The 18,571-nt window shown below is 47.3% G+C and overlaps 1 protein-coding gene across 1 annotated transcript; it reads right to left on the bottom strand.

Moving 5' to 3' along the window:
• Positions 1–1,782: 1,782 nt before the first annotated feature.
• Positions 1,783–14,441, bottom strand: PCYOX1L (prenylcysteine oxidase 1 like). Its single transcript, XM_060240597.1, is given in 11 exon segments — positions 1,783–3,943; positions 5,766–5,882; positions 5,885–5,905; positions 6,038–6,077; positions 6,079–6,159; positions 6,161–6,251; positions 6,437–6,528; positions 6,530–6,586; positions 6,588–6,613; positions 11,648–11,854; positions 14,318–14,441. Coding segments are annotated over 11 exon segments (1,515 nt in total). The 3' UTR covers positions 1,783–3,284.
• Between the last annotated feature and the right edge of the window lie 4,130 nt (positions 14,442–18,571).

Here is an 18,571-nt window from a genome sequence, read left to right as displayed (position 1 = left end):
TGAATCCACAGCCACACATATTTTCCACTACCAGTTCTAACTGTCTGGCACCCCTGCACATTCTAACAGAGAAGAACTGTCTTGGCCAATGAAGAGAACGGCTGCTGGAGGGACTGGAAGAAGGGCCTGCGTCATAAGTGCAGAAGACTCAGATGTGTCTAGATCAGGGGTCCTCAAACTACGGCCCGCTGCGGACGTTTACGCGGCCCGCCGGGTTATGGCAAAATCAGACCGGAAGTGACGTTCGACCTAAACTCGCGTTAGCAACGCACACTTCCGGCACTGGGCTGAGGTGGCGGAGACAGAGTGTGAGGTGATACTGAGGTGAGGTGAGTTCCCAGGCCGGGGTGTGTGGTGTGGGGAAGGGAGAGAGATGCAGAAGACGGAGAACTGACGGCCCGCGGCCTTGTACAGTAACGGCAGTCAGGCCCTCCAACAGTCTGAGGGACAGTGAACTGGCCCCCTATTTAAAAAGTTTGAGGACCTCTGGTCTAGATCATCATTGCAGATGCTGACCACTCTACTTACGAGCTGCTTTTATCTTGGATTCTGGAGACCATAAGTCAATCGTGACAAATCTTAGGCCAGAATATGAACATATATGAACATATGAAGCTGCCTTATACTGAATCAGACCCTCTGTCCATCAAACTCAGTATTGTCTTCTCAGACTGGCAGTGGCTCTCCAGAGTCTCAACCTGAGGTTTTTCACGCCTATTTGCCTGGACCCTTTTTAGTTGGAGATGCCGGGGATTGAACCTGGGACCTTCTGCTTCCCAAGCAGATGCTCTACCACTGAGCCACTGTCCCATCCCAAGAGGCCTTTTATGCCATTCATCTTTTTTGGATAGTGTTACTGAAACAGAAAAAAAACCAAAATCCTTCTGTAGGAACCACAGTTTATCTGCATTGACTGCTGAAGGTCAAAAGCTAGGAGATGGCCATTAAGATAGATTGTCCCCTACCCCACTGCCTTTCCTGTAGGAATAAGAGTGTCTGCGCTTGCCCCAGTGGTGAGGAAGGGGGAGAGGCTTTCGTAACCACGATGCTTGGCAGGCTATTGTTCACCTTATGTAAACCTATGAAGAAAATTCCTTATCTCAACACCAAACAGGTCTATAAGCCTGGTGCTGGAAGCTTTGATAGCAAAATCCAGGAAGTGTGCGAGGCTTGGATAAGGCCCAAAGGAGAAAACAGCAGGGTGGTGTTTGTGCCAAACACAAGTAGATCCAGGAAGTGGTCGGAGAACCTCAAGCTACTCAACTAAGCCAGTCATACCCTAAGGCCACATGACCATGACATGGAAGCCTTGCATAGCCATCTTTGATGTACGGGAAAGCCTCCCTTCTCCACAAGTCAAACAATATTTCTCCATCCCATGGGAAATGGGCACAGGTCAGTACTGATTAGTTGCAGAAGCTCCAAAGTTCAATCTATAGCATGCCCAACTAAAGAATCTCAGGGGGATTGGGATAGATCTTTTCCCCAGACACTTGCAAATCAAAGCAGGCAATGGATCAATTGGCTGACTCAATGAAAGGTAGCTTCCCCTCCAAAAAAATCAAAGGCTTTGTTAAGATGAATGAAGTACTGGTTCCAGCTTGTGGAAATCAGTATCAACATACCAATGGGAGCAAACCAGAGAAGAGAGAATGATATTATAATAAAGCAAATGCATTTTCAAGGGATTGCCTTTTGTAATGATTGAGGAAAAATTGATAGCTTGTTCCCAGCGTACTTCAGTTCCGCAGCCCATCCCAAAACAGCAATGAGCACTCCACACACAGTTAAGGAACTTTATTAGAGGAGGTTCAGAATCACACGGTCGCATTCCTGCCTTGTCTCTCCAGTGAACACAGGAGAAATTTGCTGGCCAATCTCTGTGCTCAGGAAGCAGCCTTGCTGTCTGACAATAAAGTGAATTCCTCACCTTATTTTACAAGTACCTAATTCTTTTTTCAAAGCCTGTATGAGTTCTTTTTTTAACTCCAAACCTCTGCAGAAGGCAGAACATGCTTACTCCATCAACAGCTTTTTTTCTCCAGTCACCAGACTCTTGATGTTTTGTTTACCCCTTTACTGCAAAAAACCAGTTTGTAGTATGGCTTGACTGATGGACATAAAAGGAGTGGAAAGGCTCCTGTCTCAAGATTTATAGAATCAGCTACCAGGGGTAGGGAACGTTGGCTCTCCGGATGTTTTTTTGCCTACAACTCCCATCAGCCCCAATCGGCATGGCCAATGGCTGGGGCTGATGGGAGTTGTAGGCAAAAAAAAAAAACATCTGGAGAGCCAACATTCCCTACCCCTGAGCTAGACAATACAACTGGGATTCAACTCCAAGTCAAAAAAAGTTTCCTAGGCAAGGAACAATAAAAATCAGTTTTACCACTGAAATCTGGAAGGGAAGAATGCCCAGTTTTTCTTGTAAGCCTGGGAACAGCGACCACATCTTCCTCCATGATATACAAGGGGGAAAGCAACATTAGACCAGCCATTAGTTGCAGGGATTGGATGTCATCAGGGCAATGTTTATGCAGTTTTGAACAGGTACAGACTATAGGAGACACGTTCACATTCACACAGGGAGGGGTCATCAAACCTGAGCTTTAGCCAGCGCCTAAACACTCAGGACTCTGGTTGACCACGATTAAAGGCAAGCTTTGGGGGGGGGGGTCTGTAAAGGCTCACATTGCTTGGCATGTCAGAAAAGTAAAGGAGCTGCAGAGATCTGTCATCAGACACGGGCTCCTCCTCAAAAGGGCCATTTCCTTTAGCATAGAAGCCTAGCCACAAGGAAGGAGTTCAGCAAGAAGCAGCTGGGAATCAAGACTGCGGTTGTTGAGGAGGAAACAAGAAATCCAGTCTTCAAGTAGCTTCTTTACAAAGGCATGGCTTGCCGAGTGACGTACAGTGGGTAACGATTGTACAGCTGTGGCTCAGCAGGTAGCAGCGCCCTGTTTGCCTGAAGAAGAAACCAATCCCACTTCTGAACCTGGAATCGGTTCAATAGTAACCAGCTTAGATGCCTTCAAAGATTCTTCTCAGGAAACATTAAGTCTCCGGTAAAGGATTGCCATTAACTTGCAGACTCTGTGCAAAAGAGAATGCGATGCACTTGCTGCAGACAAACAGATATACAGGGATGTACATCCAGTTCTCCAGTCATCTCCCCATTAAAAAAAGGCCACGAAACTGGCTGCCCACTCCATGCCGTTCAACCCACTCTGCATCCAAAAAAAGGAGAAGATCCTGGAAGTCTCCTCTAGCAGTGCCTGCTAGATTCACAGCTCAGTCTTTATTTTGTGCAAAAGGTCTTTCTGGTCTATCTTATCTAGGTTGTGATACCAAAGGTTGTAAGCTAAGAGGGCCACATTTTTGGCTGCCACAGCAGCCATTTCCATGGAACCGGCTGCCCACTCCATGCTGTTGAGGTAGTAGAGATTGTCTTGGAGAACAATGGGTGGAAGAGTCTTGGAAGATTCATACGAAGGATATGCCTGCCATTCTGTCACCTGGACAGAATAGTAGGAACGGAACAGCATCTTTAGCTCCTGCTTTTCCAGGGGACGCTGGGAGTGGACTCTCCACACAGCAGCCTCTTGGGGTTGTTTCCGCCTGAAGGTATTGGATACGTTGACAGGGCAAATGTTATCCATGGAATTGAAGAAGAGGGCAGGAGAGTCTGTGGTGAGGACACTGGTGAAAGGGAAGAGCTTTGGATCACCAAAGCCAAAATAAGAGGAGTTGAGATAGCCATGGACTACGGAGGTGATGGTGGTGTGAAAAGTTCCTGGGAACTCAGTGATGGGAGGGTCAAAGTTCTGAAAAGTGATGTTGCTCTTCTTGTCATGCAGTTGTGTGGCAATGACCACGATGTCATAGAAGCTTGAGCCCTGGCCTTCCTCATCCTCGTAGTGTACTTGGTAGAAGTTTTTTCCTTCTGGAAAGAGACAGGAGAGAGAGACAGCAAAACAGTCACTTGAAAAGGACAGCGACCACGGCATCCAGGTGAGGGCTTTAGGGGAGCAACATGGACAAATACTAGACCCTGCTGGTTGGTAAACTACTCTGAGTCACAACTCATCCAAAGCTCTCCTGCAATTAGTTAATCAGGTCCCTTCTGAAGCTATATCATGACTTGTGGGTGTTAACTTCTACACCCTGCTCAGGTATCTTCCACATGAGGGTGGGATTTTGTGGTTTCCCCATTGCTGGTGCAGCTGCAGATAACGTGGCAGGTTTCCCCGCAGTTTCCCTGCCCAAGATCCCCACAGCAGTGACCTGGGGGGTTGCAATTAAGAAGATATTGGATTTATATCCTGCCCTCCACTCCGAAGAGTCTCAGAGCGGCTCACAATCTCCTTTATCTTCCTCCCCCACAACAGACACCCACAACAGGGGCTGGAGAGGGCTCTCACAATAGCTGCCCTTTCAAGGACAACCTCTGCCAGAGCTATGGCTGACCCAAGGCCATGCTAGCAGGTGCAAGTGGAGGAGTGGGGAATCAAACCCGGTTCTCCCAGATAAGAGTCCGCACACTTAACCACTACACCAAACTGGCTCAACTGGCATTAAAAGAAAAGTTGGCACTACAATATCATTATGTTGATATGCCATTGTAACTACAGGTGTAGCAAATTCTCTGGATGCCCAGCATTCATCAAAAAAAGACCTAAGCCTGTTGGTTTCAAATGTATGACTTTTCTCTTATCTCTCTGCAAGAACAAGAACTAGAGAGTTATTTTTTTAAAAAAAAAATGAAACCTGAGAATTAAGAGAACCTGCTATACCTACTTGTTATGGAACACATCATAATATTCTAGTGTTGATTAAAAAAAAAATTAAGATTCCCTATGTAGGGTGGGAAGAAAGGAAATGGTTGCTGCGGGAACAGGTTCAAGGCTGCCGTATTTGTCAGGAAAATCAGGATTTTCCAACCCACAGAGCACCAATCCAGATTTTACTGCAGTCTTTCCGAAAACTTTGTAGCAAGGTAGTTTGAGAAAAGCCAGGGGGAACCCCTGGAAGTGCATGAATGCACCATGATGCTGCAGTGAAGTAGGAAATCAGGGAAGCATCACTGAGCAGTTTCAGTTTTACCTTTAAGAAAAAATAAAAGCCCTAGCTCAACATTGTCTATAAAAGCCCTAACTCAACATTGTCTATAAAAGCCCTAACTCAACATTGTCTATAAAAGCCCTAGCTCAACATTGTCTATAAAAGCCCTAACTCAACATTGTCTATCAAAGCCCTAGCTCAACATTGTCTATCAAAGCCCTAACTCAACATTGTCTATAAAAGCCCTAGCTCAACATTGTCTATAAAAGCCCTAGCTCAACATTGTCTATAAAAGCCCTAGCTCTACATTGTCTATAAAAGCCCTAACTCAACATTGTCTATAAAAGCCCTAACTCAACATTGTCTATCAAAGCCCTAGCTCAACATTGTCTATCAAAGCCCTAACTCAACATTGTCTATAAAAGCCCTAGCTCAACATTGTCTATAAAAGCCCTAGCTCAACATTGTCTATAAAAGCCCTAGCTCAACATTGTCTATAAAAGCCCTAACTCAACATTGTCTATAAAAGCCTAGCTCAACATTGTCTATAAAAGCCCTAGCTCAACATTGTCTATAAAAGCCCTAGCTCAACATTGTCTATTCTCATCTGTCACAGCTGTTCAACTTCTCAGGCAAATGTAAATAACTTATAATATCCTGCACTCTGCTTCCAGACATAGAAAGAGACACGCTGTGTAGCTCACCTGAACTGTGCAGGGAGATGGCTGTCACAGTGGCCTGGATTACGTTGGCTCTGGTTAGCTTCAGCAAACCAGAGCACACCAACTTGTTGCCACCTTCCACAGCCCACATGTTGCCTGTGCCCCTGCTAGTGACATGGCTCCTAAAAACAAACAAACACAGGATGAGTGAATGCCAAAAGAATAAATGCTCCCCAGCCTGCCTACTAGCAGGGAAGCCTTCCATTGGTCTTCCTTGCTAGATCTTGGAGAACAATAACAAGGGTGACGCTCACCAGCAAATGCAGGCACCAGTACGGATTGACCATAACTGGCTCCGCAGGATGGCCACAATAACATCATCGATGAAGCGCTGTGTGATGCCCACCTCTAGCAGGGATTCTGCCACAGAGCGCTGGAGTCATGTTGACAAAGGCGTCGCCACCCAGAGAATGTAAGAGTTCCTCTAGGCGAGAGAATGAATAGCCATGAGCCTGGTATTTGTAGATCCTGTTGGACATAAAAAGAAGAAAAATCTAATGCAGTGGAGCTTCCTTTCAGGAGATCTCAAGAACCTCCAGTATACCGTTCTATTCCCTCTCCCCCAGCCTGATTAGCATATCATTTAGGTCCAAGCAGAAAACTCAACCTGTTTTTCTTTAGCTCCCCTGGAAGATGACATTCCTGTTACATACCTCATGAACTTCTCCATTACCTCTTCCACCCACATCTGTAGACGCAGGAATCTCATGCCGTAGTGCCACCAGAGCCGAAAGAGGTTCAAGAGGGTACCAGTCTGCCTCCTCCAGGACAAATTGCTCCCCACTGAAGACTGCACTTTTCCCCTGCCACTTCTCGACGGTGCTTCAGTCCTGTGTGAAGGGACAATAAGATACAGTAAAAGGGGCTTTGTCTTTCATTCATTAGTCGGGGTGCTCAGTTACTGATCTTCATGTTTACAGTCTTTCTCAAGCTATAATTGAAAGCAATCAAAATCTCTGCTCAGACAATCTCTGATGCTTTAAGATAGGACATATGGATATATGGGGTTTTCCTGAAACATCAATGTTTGATACCGCTTTAGATTTTAAAAAAATCCCACAGTTCACATTTTACCACCTTGGGTCCAGTTGCTCCAACCCAAGTGAACATACACAATCAGTGAAGAATTGGCCCTTGCCCCTCCCCAAAAAACACAGTTATTTAAATGCCCCTTGTTTGGGGGCACAAGACTCAACCAAGTGGAAACAACCATCAGTAGAAGATGAAGAAGATGTTGGATTTATATCCTGCCCTCCACTCCGAAGAGTCTCAGAGCGGCTCACAATCTCCTCTACTTCCTCCCCCACAACAGACACCCTGTGAGGTAGGTGAAGCTGAGAAAGCTCTTACAAGCAGCTGCCCTTTCAAGGACAACGAGAACTATGAGAACTATGGCTGACCCAAGGCCATGCTAGCAGGTGCAAGTGGAGAAGTGGGGAATCAAACCGGTTCTCCCAGATAAGAGTCCACACACTTAACCACTACACCTAACTGGCTCTCCAAGACTTGCAGACCTTTACTTATATGGGAGGCTTACTCCTTCTGGGCATTCCTGTTCCCAATGATTACTGGCATAGAGTGTGCCGGTCTGGTATGGGATGTGGGGAAGAGGTTGGCTATCTGGCTGGTGTACCGTCCGCCTACTGCACCAGCCAGTGCCTTACCGTCCCTGATGGAGGCCGTAGTTCTGGCTTTTAGTCTTGGGTGACTTCAATGTCCATGCCGATGATGCGAACTCCTTACAGGCGACGGACCTGGTGTCATCCATGGCGACACTGGGACTCTCCCAATATGTGACAACTACCACCCATCAGGCCAGGCACACGCTGGATTTGATCTTTGTGGCGGGAGTTACAGTGGACCAGATTACTGCCAAGGCAGTGCCATGGTCGGACCACTACGCCCTGAAGGCCCGCATGGCTGTGCCGCCACAACCCTGTTTAGGTGGTGAGCATATTTTGGCACCCTAAGCAGCTTCAAATGGCTCTACGGGATCCTTTGTTGATGCGCCCGAGCTTAAGAGGGTGGTCTTTAGCGACGCAAAGAATGAAGACTGTACACAGCAGTGTTAAAACCACTATATACAGTTTATTTACACCTCTCACTCTCCAATCCGACAGAATGCTCCGCTGCTCTCCAACTTCCATAACCCACACATAGCAAAGTGTCTTTGTACATTTATACATCAAGTAACCAATCAGCCTCCTGCTGAGTCATGCTGATGCAAGCTCTAGGCTGATGCAACCTCTGGCAACCAGCCACCTCCTGTCATTTAGATGATCTAGCTTAACAGATCAGTTTCACTTTCCCAGCATGTGCTAGAAAACGGTCAAAACTATTTACATATGAGCGACATCCTTGGCCCCCATGCGACTCACTGGATGAACTAGCGGAGATGTGGCATCAACAACTCTCCACAGCCATCGATGAGATTGCTCCCCGGTGCCCTCTTCATTGCCGTTCACGGCTTGCACCGTGGTACACCCCAGAGTTGTGGCTGATGAAACAGCAACTAAGACGGCTAGAGAGGCAATGGCGGTGCGCCCGTGACGAAGCAACAAGAACATCTTATAGGCCAGGGGTGGCCAACGGTAGCTCTCCAGATTTTTTTTGCTTACATCTCTTTTCCCAAGATGGCTGCTGCGAGTAGCTGCGCTAGGTTCTGCGGAGCCGGCTGGCAACCCTGCTTTCAGTTTGTCCGCCATGGCTCCAAAGCCGTCACGCGTCACTGGAAGCCAGTGCACTTCTTGAGCCTGATGGCAGTCACAGAATACATCCGGCCAAAACCCCTCATCGCGCCAGAGTGCAGGCCCCCTGCCAAGATGGACAAAGAGGAGCATGGCTTCGTGAAGAGGAGCATGGCTTCGTGAAGAGGAGCATGGCTTCGTGAAGTTTCTGTGTCGGCAAGCGGAGCAGACATTCCGTGAGAACAACATGATTGCTGCCTACAACCCCCATCAGCCCCAGCCAGCATGGTTAATGGCTGGGGCTGATGGGAGATGTAGGCAAAAAAACATCTGGAGAGCTACCGTTGACCACCCCTGCTATAGGCTGTTTATGAAGTCCTATGAGATGGCAGTTAAGGCTGCAAAGAGGGCTTGCTTTGCAACCCAGATTGTATCTGCGAATTCTCGCCCGGCCCAATTATTTAGAACAATTCGGATGCATACAAACTTGCCACAGAGCAGACCAAATGATAAGGAATTGGAAATTGGCTGTGAGGCTTTTGCAGATTTTTTTCGCAGATAAGGTCCTGCTGCTGTGCTGTGATCTCCCCGCCAATCTTGACACAGTGGTTTGATCCTGGACCATTTCACTCCACTCAGCTTGGAGGAAGTCGACAAGGTCCTTTGTACTGTAGATCCAACTACCTGCGATCTGGACCTGTGTCCGTTCTGGTTGATACGTGCTTGCCGGACGGAATTGCGAGCCCCATTGCAGGTGATTATCAACAAGTCCCTGATCGAAGGAACCTTTCCCACGCCCCTTAAGAAGGCGGTGGTACGCCCTCTCCTCAAAAAACCATCTTCGGACCCGGCCGTATTGGCAAACTACCGGCCGGTGTCAAACTTGCCCTTTCTGGGTAAAGTCATTGAGAGGGCAGTGGCAGTACAGTTACAGGGATTCTTGGATGACGCTTCCATCTTAGACCCATTTCAGTCCGGCTTCCGGCCAGGCCATGGGATGGAGACAGTACTGGTCGCCCTCATGGATGATCTCTTGAGACATCTGGATCGGGGCGGCTCGGCCGTGCTGTTGTTGTTAGATCTGTCGGCTGCGTTGGACACATCCAACCACCAGCTTCTGTCCTGCCGCCTCGCCGATGTGGGGATTCAGGGGTCTGCCCTTCAATGGCTTACCTTCTTTCTCCAAGGCCGGGGACAAAGGGTGGCTATCGGGGAGCAGTTGTCCCAGAGGCATCCTCTTGTATGTGAGGTCCCTCAGGGGGCAGTCCTCTCCCCGATGTTGTTTAACATCTACATGTGCCCCCTTGCCCAGATTGTCCGGAGATACGGGCTGGGTTGTCACCAGTATGTAGATGACACCCAGCTCTATCTATTGTTGGGGGGCCAGTCCAGCTGCACCCTGGAATATCTGGACCTGGCATTGCTAGCTGTAGTGAAATGGCTCAGGCAGAGTCGACTGAAATTGAACCCAGGGAAGACAGAGGTCCTGTGCCTGAGTCACAGTGGCCTGGGTAGGGATATCCCCTTGCTGGCCATTGATGGGATACTATTAGTGCCAGCGTCGAAGGTCAAGAGCTTGGGGGTGCTCCTGGAGCCTTTGCTGACAATGAAGGCCCAAGTAGCAGCCACTGCCAAATCCGCATTTTACCATCTTAGGCGGATAAGGCAGTTGGTTCCAAGATTTTTTCACAGATAAGGTCGACGAGGTCCTTTGTACTGTTGCGACTTGGCAACAGTGATCCATGCAACGGTCACCTCGAGAATAGACTACTGTAATGCCCTCTACGTGGGGCTGCCCTTGACTCAACTTCGGAGGCTGCAACTGGTGCGAAACGCAGCAGCCAGGTTGTTAATGGAGCTACCTGTATGGGAGCACGTTCAACCTGTGCTGAAAGCGTTACATTGGTTGCCTGCGGCGTTCCGGATTCGCTTCAAGGTGCTGGTTATAACCTTTAAAGCCCTATATGGCCTGAGACCTACCTTCGGGACTGCCTTTCCCCATACGTACCCCAGAGAGCACTATGTTCAGGGTCTCAAAATCTCCTTAAGATCCCTGGACCAAAAGAAGCTCAATTGATCAGCACTAGAGCCAGCGTGTTCTTGGCAACAGCCCCCACTTTGTGGAATGTCCTCCCCGAAAACATCAGGGCCCTGCGGGACTTGCCACAGTTCCGCAGGGCCTGTAAGACCAAACTTTTCAAACTCACCTTTAATGGTTAGGGGGAGGCGGCTATTACCTTCAGCATCGACAATCTCACTAAATTAATATAATGGGAAACAGAAGCTTGCCGACTCGGATTTTTAATGCATATGGAAATGTTTTTATAGATCTAATTTTAATATGTTTGTAAACGGCTAATGTTTTTAAACTGTTGTTAGCCACCCTGAGCCTGTCGGGGGAGGGCGAGATACATAAGTCCGATAAATAAATAAAATTAGATACTTTGCAGATTAATGCACCATTTTGGCACTACGTGTATATCTACTTCTGCCATCCTGACACTATACAACTCTGCTGCATCAGTATAGATTCCTTGCAATTTTGTCTCCCTTCCTCCTTTTCACAAATATCAACCAACAGCTTCACTCCTTCCCCGTCCTGATTTCTGCGGTAGAGGATTAGCAAGGTTAAGTTGGTTTGATGCAGGAAGAATCTGTAGTGCCCAAGATGTCTTCTAAAAGGGAACTGGATCATAGCTTCCGGTGCGCTTTAGAGATTCTGCCTACCGTTAACAAGTTTCAGGAAAATTTTTCCATACTGTAGGGTTTCCATCCTCAGAAACTCCACTTCTCCAGCCCTGCCATTAAGCAAACTAGGTAACTGACTAGGGCGCTGGCCTTTTGAGGGGTACCAAATTGGATGCCCCCCATGTGACTCAGCGAAATTATCAGTGCAGCGGCGCCAGACAGCCTAGAGTCATCCTTGTACGTACTACTGTCAGGTTCAAAAAACTCAGGGGTCATCAAATTCAACCCTCACGATAAAAACCTTCGCATCCAACCTCCCTCCCCCTTTAGTGGACAACACAACCGTTACAATCGCTCATTGTGTACATTGTTGTGGGCCTGAAGGCCAGAGCAAAGAGAACCAAGATCCATCGCACCAGACGCACTTTCATGGCATGCAAGAGTATACTAAAGCTTACGTCTCAGTTCACGGGCTGTGCCCACACTCACCCAGCAGTTTAACGAAGTCTTGCATGTGCAAGCTGAGGGGGTGAATGGAGGCTCCACCGCTTTCATACCGCTGTTTGTTGACGGTGACTGTAGCCAGGCGGCCACCTACTGTGTCCTTCTCGTATACATCCAGCTGTACCTGTGGCCCAAAATGCTGCTGCAGAAAATGGGTCACTGATGCGCCACCAATCCCTGCTCCTATTACAGCTGCCGGGACAAAAAGGGAGAGGCAAATATCAGACAGACATCACATAGGTAGACTCACCTTGGACTACCTGCCTACCTACTTCAAGGACAAGAAGGCTGGCTAACAAAGCAGACAGATTTTGCATAGTGCTACAATGCAAGTTGTTTAACACATTTTGTATTTTTTTTTTAAACCAAACCAAAGCAGTTCTTGCCAAGCAGGAAGGATGCTGTAAAATTAATAAAAGCTTTTCTAGCTCAATCATTTAGCCTGGTGTTTTCCAGATTTTCTTTGCAAATATATAAGATTTGTGCAATGCAAAGCAGCCGGGAAGTTCTGCTAGACGCCACGGATGCTTTGAGCATCTGAATACCTCCCCACAGTTGAGTTGCTCTCAGACATATATATGTTAGACCTTACTGTTCTCCCAAGCTGTTGCAAATCCAGGATTAAATACCAGACACGACAGGACAACTCCAAAATCTTAGGGAAATTTTCATAATCCCTCCAAGATACTACAATGACCAAACTGAGGCATGACAAGTAATCATGCTATTCTGCCAGTCTTTTGGCACCTTAAGGACTAGCCTGCTTTTAATCTATAAACCTTTCTGGTCAGCTGTTTGGTTACAGTCTTTAAAATGCCACAAGACCCTTGTTTGTTTTTACAGAACTACCAAATGTCTGTCATGAATGATTTCAAGATTTGATTGATTCCAAAACAGCAGTCTGTGGGAAAAAATATCTCCTTCTATAGTTCATAAGCCTTTCCTATAACCACAGTGTCTCAAACAATATTGCGCTCAAATGGTACCATGGAACCCCTCTAAATGTTTAAACAGTATAAAAGAACATAAGTTGTTGAAGTAAGAGAACCAATTTCAATTTTTTCTGCCACACAGTCACGGCAGTCTCTTTCAACAAAGTCAATAAAATCTTGTGGCACCTCAAAAACAATCAAGTTACTGAAGCATAATCTTTCATGGGCCTTTGTCAAATACATGAAATAGTATTTCCAGATTATACAAAAGGGAACATCTTTATTTATTTTAAAGGATTGTATCTCCAAGACAACAAAGGGAGATAAAGCAACACAAGGGACAAAGTTAGTATCAAGCAAAGCACAAGCAAATCCAGTTGGTATAGATGTGACCTTATCTGGGCTAGTAGCCTGCAGTGATGCTTAATCATAGGAAGATGTATATCAATGCTATAAATCAGGGGTGGCCAAGAGTAGCTCTCCAGATGTTTTTTGCCTACTTCCATCAGCCCCAGCCAGCATAACCAATGGCTGGGGCTGATGGGAGTTGTAGGCAAAAAACGTCTGGAGAGCTACCGTTGGCCACCCCTGCCATAAATAAAGATAAACAATTCCTTTCTGTGGTGAACAAGAATTTCCTGAAACCAAGTTTTATGGTTTCAACTTCCCAGGATTTTCCAAACCATTTAAAAGAAAGAACCAGGGGGCAGGGAGTCATATACTATATATTTTAATTAAGCCCACCCGAAATCATTCAGTTCTGGATAATTTCAAAGCTTGCACACGTACGCCATTTTGTTTCTTAGTAATATCACACATCATTTCATTTTTGGCTTTTTCTCTTGGACCACACAGCTACTTGGAAATTCTTCCACTGGAAGATTCCAATGCAAAGCCACCAAATTAGAAATTCGTTAACATAAATGACACTGCAGCATTTGGTCTCAACGAATCTCAGGAACATCTAGCTCAGCACAGAAAGTCATAGCCCCTCTTTAGGAGTTTATTTACACTGTTGAATACACTATTCATCACCAGTAGCCAATAGGCTGGAGTAGAAAGAAGGCGGTTGTCACCTGGTGTCTTCTTATGAGTACAGAAGGAAAACGGCTGGCAGCGTTTGTGAGAGGCACACAAACATTTAACAGGGCAGGGTTAGGAAGCCCACCCAGACTCATTCGACAGACCAGTGGGGGTTGTGTGCATTATGAAATCTATGGAGGAATTGCAAAGAACACATTGGAGTCTGTGAAACATAAGGAACTGATGACCGTCATTCATTGCTGTTCTAGCCCTGGTCTGAAGCATCTCACACGACAGGTCAAACCAGCCTCATCTTCAGCACCGCTGCTACATATGAACATATATGAACATATGAAGCTGCCTTATACTGAATCAGACCCTTGGTCCATCAAAGTCAGTATTGTCTACTCAGACTGGCAGCGGCTCTCCAGGGTCTCAAGCTGAGGTTTTTCACACCTATTTGCCTGGATCCTTTTTTGGAGATGCCGGGGATTGAACCTGGGACCTTCTGCTTCCCAAGCAGATGCTCTACCACTGAGCCCCCGTCCCTCCCCCTAGTTTTTCATTACCCGATAACTCTATTATCTCATGCCGTTTCTTGTACGCCTTTCCCCAAACACTGCAAGAGAAAGGCCTCGCTCCGAGCTGCAAAATCCGCACACCACGAACCAGCCCGCAGGGAGAAAAGAAGACCGCCTACCTATTTTGCCAGGCGGGGCATCCCCTGCGGCTGCTACAGAAGATGCCGTTCGCATCGCCCCTACAGCTACAGCTAGAGCTAGGAGCCGAGACGCGTAAGACGGCCGTCGCGAGTCTGCCATCATGGTGGCAACGGGGGAGGAGGAGCTGGGAGGAGGAAGAGGCTATGCCTAGCAAAAGCAAGAGTGCACAATGCAGGGCGTGCAATTGCAGCGCTGCAAGCCTAAGCTGCAAAACTGGATCGCATGCCCGCCCACTCCGGCTGCGCGACCGGGAAAGCCTTCGTAGCTCTCCACGACTCTTCGAGGCGCCGCAACTCACGACGTGCCGGCGAGGGAACTTACTCGTTGGCTGCGCCTCTCGAGGCAGCGCCTATTCCGTGCAACCAGGGACTGCCCCCTTAAAGAGACACGGCCCAATTAGAGCACGGGCTGGACTGTGGGATGATGCACCCGATGGAACCTGCTAGGGACCCCTGACTAAACCGGGGTTTTAAACTTTATGCACTGTTCCCAATAGCCGCACGAAGCCTCATTGATCTTACTTCCCCGTCCAGTGGCTGCATAGCTACAGATTTCCCCGCTGAATCAATCAGGAGCAAAGTTTCGTTGATTCCCCCTCCCTACGAAGTGGCAATTGGTTCATCAGGATTGGCTCCCTAGGCGGAGTTGGGGGGTGGGGTGGGGACACTTAGGCTAGGGAGGACCGGTGTGTGTGGGGGGCGTGTTGGTTTTCGGAGCTTGTGCCTCTGACGCTTTGCACTCTTAAGTGGGGAAGTACTGAAAAAAAAATCCAACAATGCCGATTGGGAACAAAGGGCGCGTTGGATATTTATGCATTTATTTTATTTCTATCTAGCGTTGCCAAGTCCAATTCAAGAAATATCTGGGGACTTTGGAGGTGGAGCCAGGAGACATTGGGGGTGGAGCCAGGAGCAAGGTTGTGACAAGCACAATTGAACTCCAGATCTGTAGCACGTTTCAAGGGACTGGACACCTTTTAATGCCTTCCTTCCATAGGCAATAATGAAGGATAGGGGCACCTTCTTTTGGGGCACATAGAACTGGACGCCCTGGTCCAATCTTTCTGAAACTTGGAGCGTATTTTGGGGCGAGGTACCAGATGCTACGCTGCAAATTTTGGGGCCTCTACCTAAAAAAACCCAGCCCCCCCCAAGAGCCCCAGATACCCGCGGATCCATTCTCCATTATCTCCTACGGGAATACATCTCCATAGGGAATAATAAAGTTCCCAGCAGATATTTCCCTTCCCTCCCCCCCCCCACTTTCTGATGACCCTGAAGCAGGGGGAGGGCCTCCAAACCGGGGGATCCCCTGCCCCCACCTGGGGATTGGCAACCCTATTTATATCCCGCCCTCCCTGCTGGAGCAGGCTCAGGGCGGCTCACAACATAAAAATCCACAATAGTAAAACATTAAAATCCACAACAGTATTTCACAAGCTATAAAATAATACATTCAATAAAATTATACATTCAGCAATTAAAATCAGCATTACATGTCATTTGGTGCTAAGATCTAAGTATTATTCCATTTTTCCAGTGTGACGGCATTCTATCTGAGCTGTAGGCACCACGTTAGTTAAAGGCCAGCTTGGATGGTTTTGCAGGCCCTGAGAAACTGGCCAAGATCTCGCAAGGCTCGCACTTCCACTGGTGGGGGGCGGCGATCGAAAAGGCCCTTTCCCTGGTGACTTTCAGTTTTGCCTCCTTCAGCCCGGGGATTACCAGTAGGTTTTGAGAGCCAGATCAAAGTATCCTCTGGGGAATATATGGGGAGAGATGGTCCCTATAATGGGAGTTGCGGATACCAATTGCATTTCATGAGCTCAACTGAAAAATATTACAGGACAGAAAAGTTGCAATGAAAATGTGGAACGGATTTTGAGAAACCTGCCCTGGGCATGGAATTTTAGTCCCCAGAGTGGCATGACAGTACCTGAGCCAAGATGAAGTGCCCTAGGACTGGAATAACAGCCTCCAGAGTGGAATGATGGTCCTTGGGATTGAAATCAATGTTCTGGATCTAGAATGATGGCCCCCCAGAGCAGAATGATGGTCTGTGAAGGTAGCATAAATGTTCCGGCAGGCCTAGAATGGTAGACTCCAGAGTAGAGTAATGGCCCCTGGGGGTTTATAAACTGCTTTGGAACTCGAATGACAGCCCCAAGAGTGGAATGATGGTCCCTGAGATCACAGCCACAGGGAGAATCATTTTATCTTGGAGGTCGTTATCCCTCTCCCCAGAGAAGGATTCTTGAATCCAGTTTCCTTCTGTGTACTGTAATGTATTTCACTGGAGTCAATGGAAATCAGTTGACATTCCTAGATCCCATTATATTTAATAGGCCTTCAGGTGTCTCCCATGTTCTCAATACACATTCATATCATTAATTGTAGTACATCTCTAAGTGGTCTGATATCCTTGGTTAGAAAGCTGCCTTTTTCCAGTGTCTAATTTCTTGACAGGGGAATGACTCCTTGGCTTCTTTCTTGATGAGTTGATGGTGCAGAAGATGAAGGGTTTGGGTGAAGAGGAGTCAGATCTGAGAGGAAGGGACAACATTAACTTATGAGGTCAATGGGTGAAGGAATTTATAACCATAAACCTTTCTTGAGAGCCAGTTTGATGTAGTGGTTAAGTGTGCGGGCTCTTATCTGGGAGAACCGGGTGTGATTCCCCACTCCTCCACTTGCACCTGCTGGAATGGCCTTGGGTCAGCCATAGCTCTGGCAGAGATTGTCCTTGAAAGGGCAGCTGCTGTGAGAGTCCTCTCAGCCCCACCCACTTCACAGGGTATCTGTTGTGGGGGAGGAAGATAAAGGAGATTGTGAGCCGCTCTGAGATTCGGAGTGGAGGGTGGGATATAAATCCAATATCTTCTTTTTTTTCTTCTGAACACTTCCCTTGCCTTTAAGAAAAAGGCCATGCCCACAGGACTATAAACCAGAATAAGAGACATGATCACATAGGGAGTTATCTCCAGAAGTCAGACTACAACTGTAATTCCTGTTTTCTACTCTCCACACAGCAGACATGCTAGGGAGTCAAAGAGGAGTAAGTGCTATTCACTTGGAGAGATGAGCAGCCAGTTAAAGAAATGGAAAATCTTCCTCCAAGCCTCTGCCAAGTTTCAGAGTGACCAAGAGTGTATGGGATTCCCTCCGAAATGAACTCCACAGCATAGAAATCCCCATAGGAACAGTCTCATAAGTGATCTTATGTAATTGTGCTCTAATCCTGAGGTTCAGTATTTTAACCTATTCTCTGTTTCTCAACCCATTGTTCTCCTTAACCTGTTTTATATGCCATTAAAGGTTGATTGATTGATTGAGTCTCATAAGTCTTTAGCGGCATAAAGGGTGAGCACCAGGCCTTCTCTCCTGCCCCTCCCTATTAGTGAAGTATCTGTGAAGAGCCCCGTGGCTCAGAGTGTTAAAGCTGCAGTACTGCAGTTCTAAGCTCTGCTCATGACCTGAGTTCAATCCCCGGCAGAAACTGGGTTTTCAGGTAGCCGGCTCCAGGTTGACTCAGCCTTCCATCCTTCTGAGGTCGGTAAAATGAGTCCCCAGCTTGCTGGGGGAAAAGTGTAGATGACTGGGGAAGGCAATGGCAAACCACCCTGTAAAAAGTCTGCCGTGAAAACGTTGTGAAAGCAACGTCACCCCAGAGTCGGAAATGACTGGTGCTTGCACAGGGGACCTTTCCTTTCCTTTTTCCTGTCCTTCCCTAGAGTCAAAAGGGCAGGGTTGGCGGGGTGGGGTGGGGTGGGGGGGAGTATATAATGGATTTTACTACATGCTATTCAGGGGTTGTTTGGCTGCCGGAGAGAGATGCTTTTTGTGACCCATGTCTTTCTAGCTATCTTTGGGAAAGCCCTTGAGATTCTCACAGAGATTGGGGGCTTCTTTGCCTGCCATGTGACAAAGGTGGAAGCATGGGGAGAGACATCCAACTTCCACACCTTATGATCATGCCACTAACTGATTTGTAGCCAGTGGTCATTTTGGAAAAAGAGAGTTGCTGGAGCTCATTAGCACAACTCATTTGCATATGCCACACCCCCGGCATCACCAGTAGATGTCCTAAATTATATCAGCTCAGCATCTACTTTAAAATGCTTCTTGAATTATAATTGTCGTAATAAAACCCTACTCCCATTCAATGCTCCCTCTCAAGCCAGGGGTGTCCAACCTTTTGGCTTCCCTGGGCCACATTGGAAGAAGAATGGTCTT

Source organism: Heteronotia binoei, chromosome 5 (assembly GCF_032191835.1).
Source record: "Heteronotia binoei isolate CCM8104 ecotype False Entrance Well chromosome 5, APGP_CSIRO_Hbin_v1, whole genome shotgun sequence".
NCBI lineage: Eukaryota > Metazoa > Chordata > Lepidosauria > Squamata > Gekkonidae > Heteronotia > Heteronotia binoei.
The sequence above is the reverse complement of the archived record's forward strand: the minus strand, read 5'-3'. Positions and strand labels throughout refer to the sequence as shown.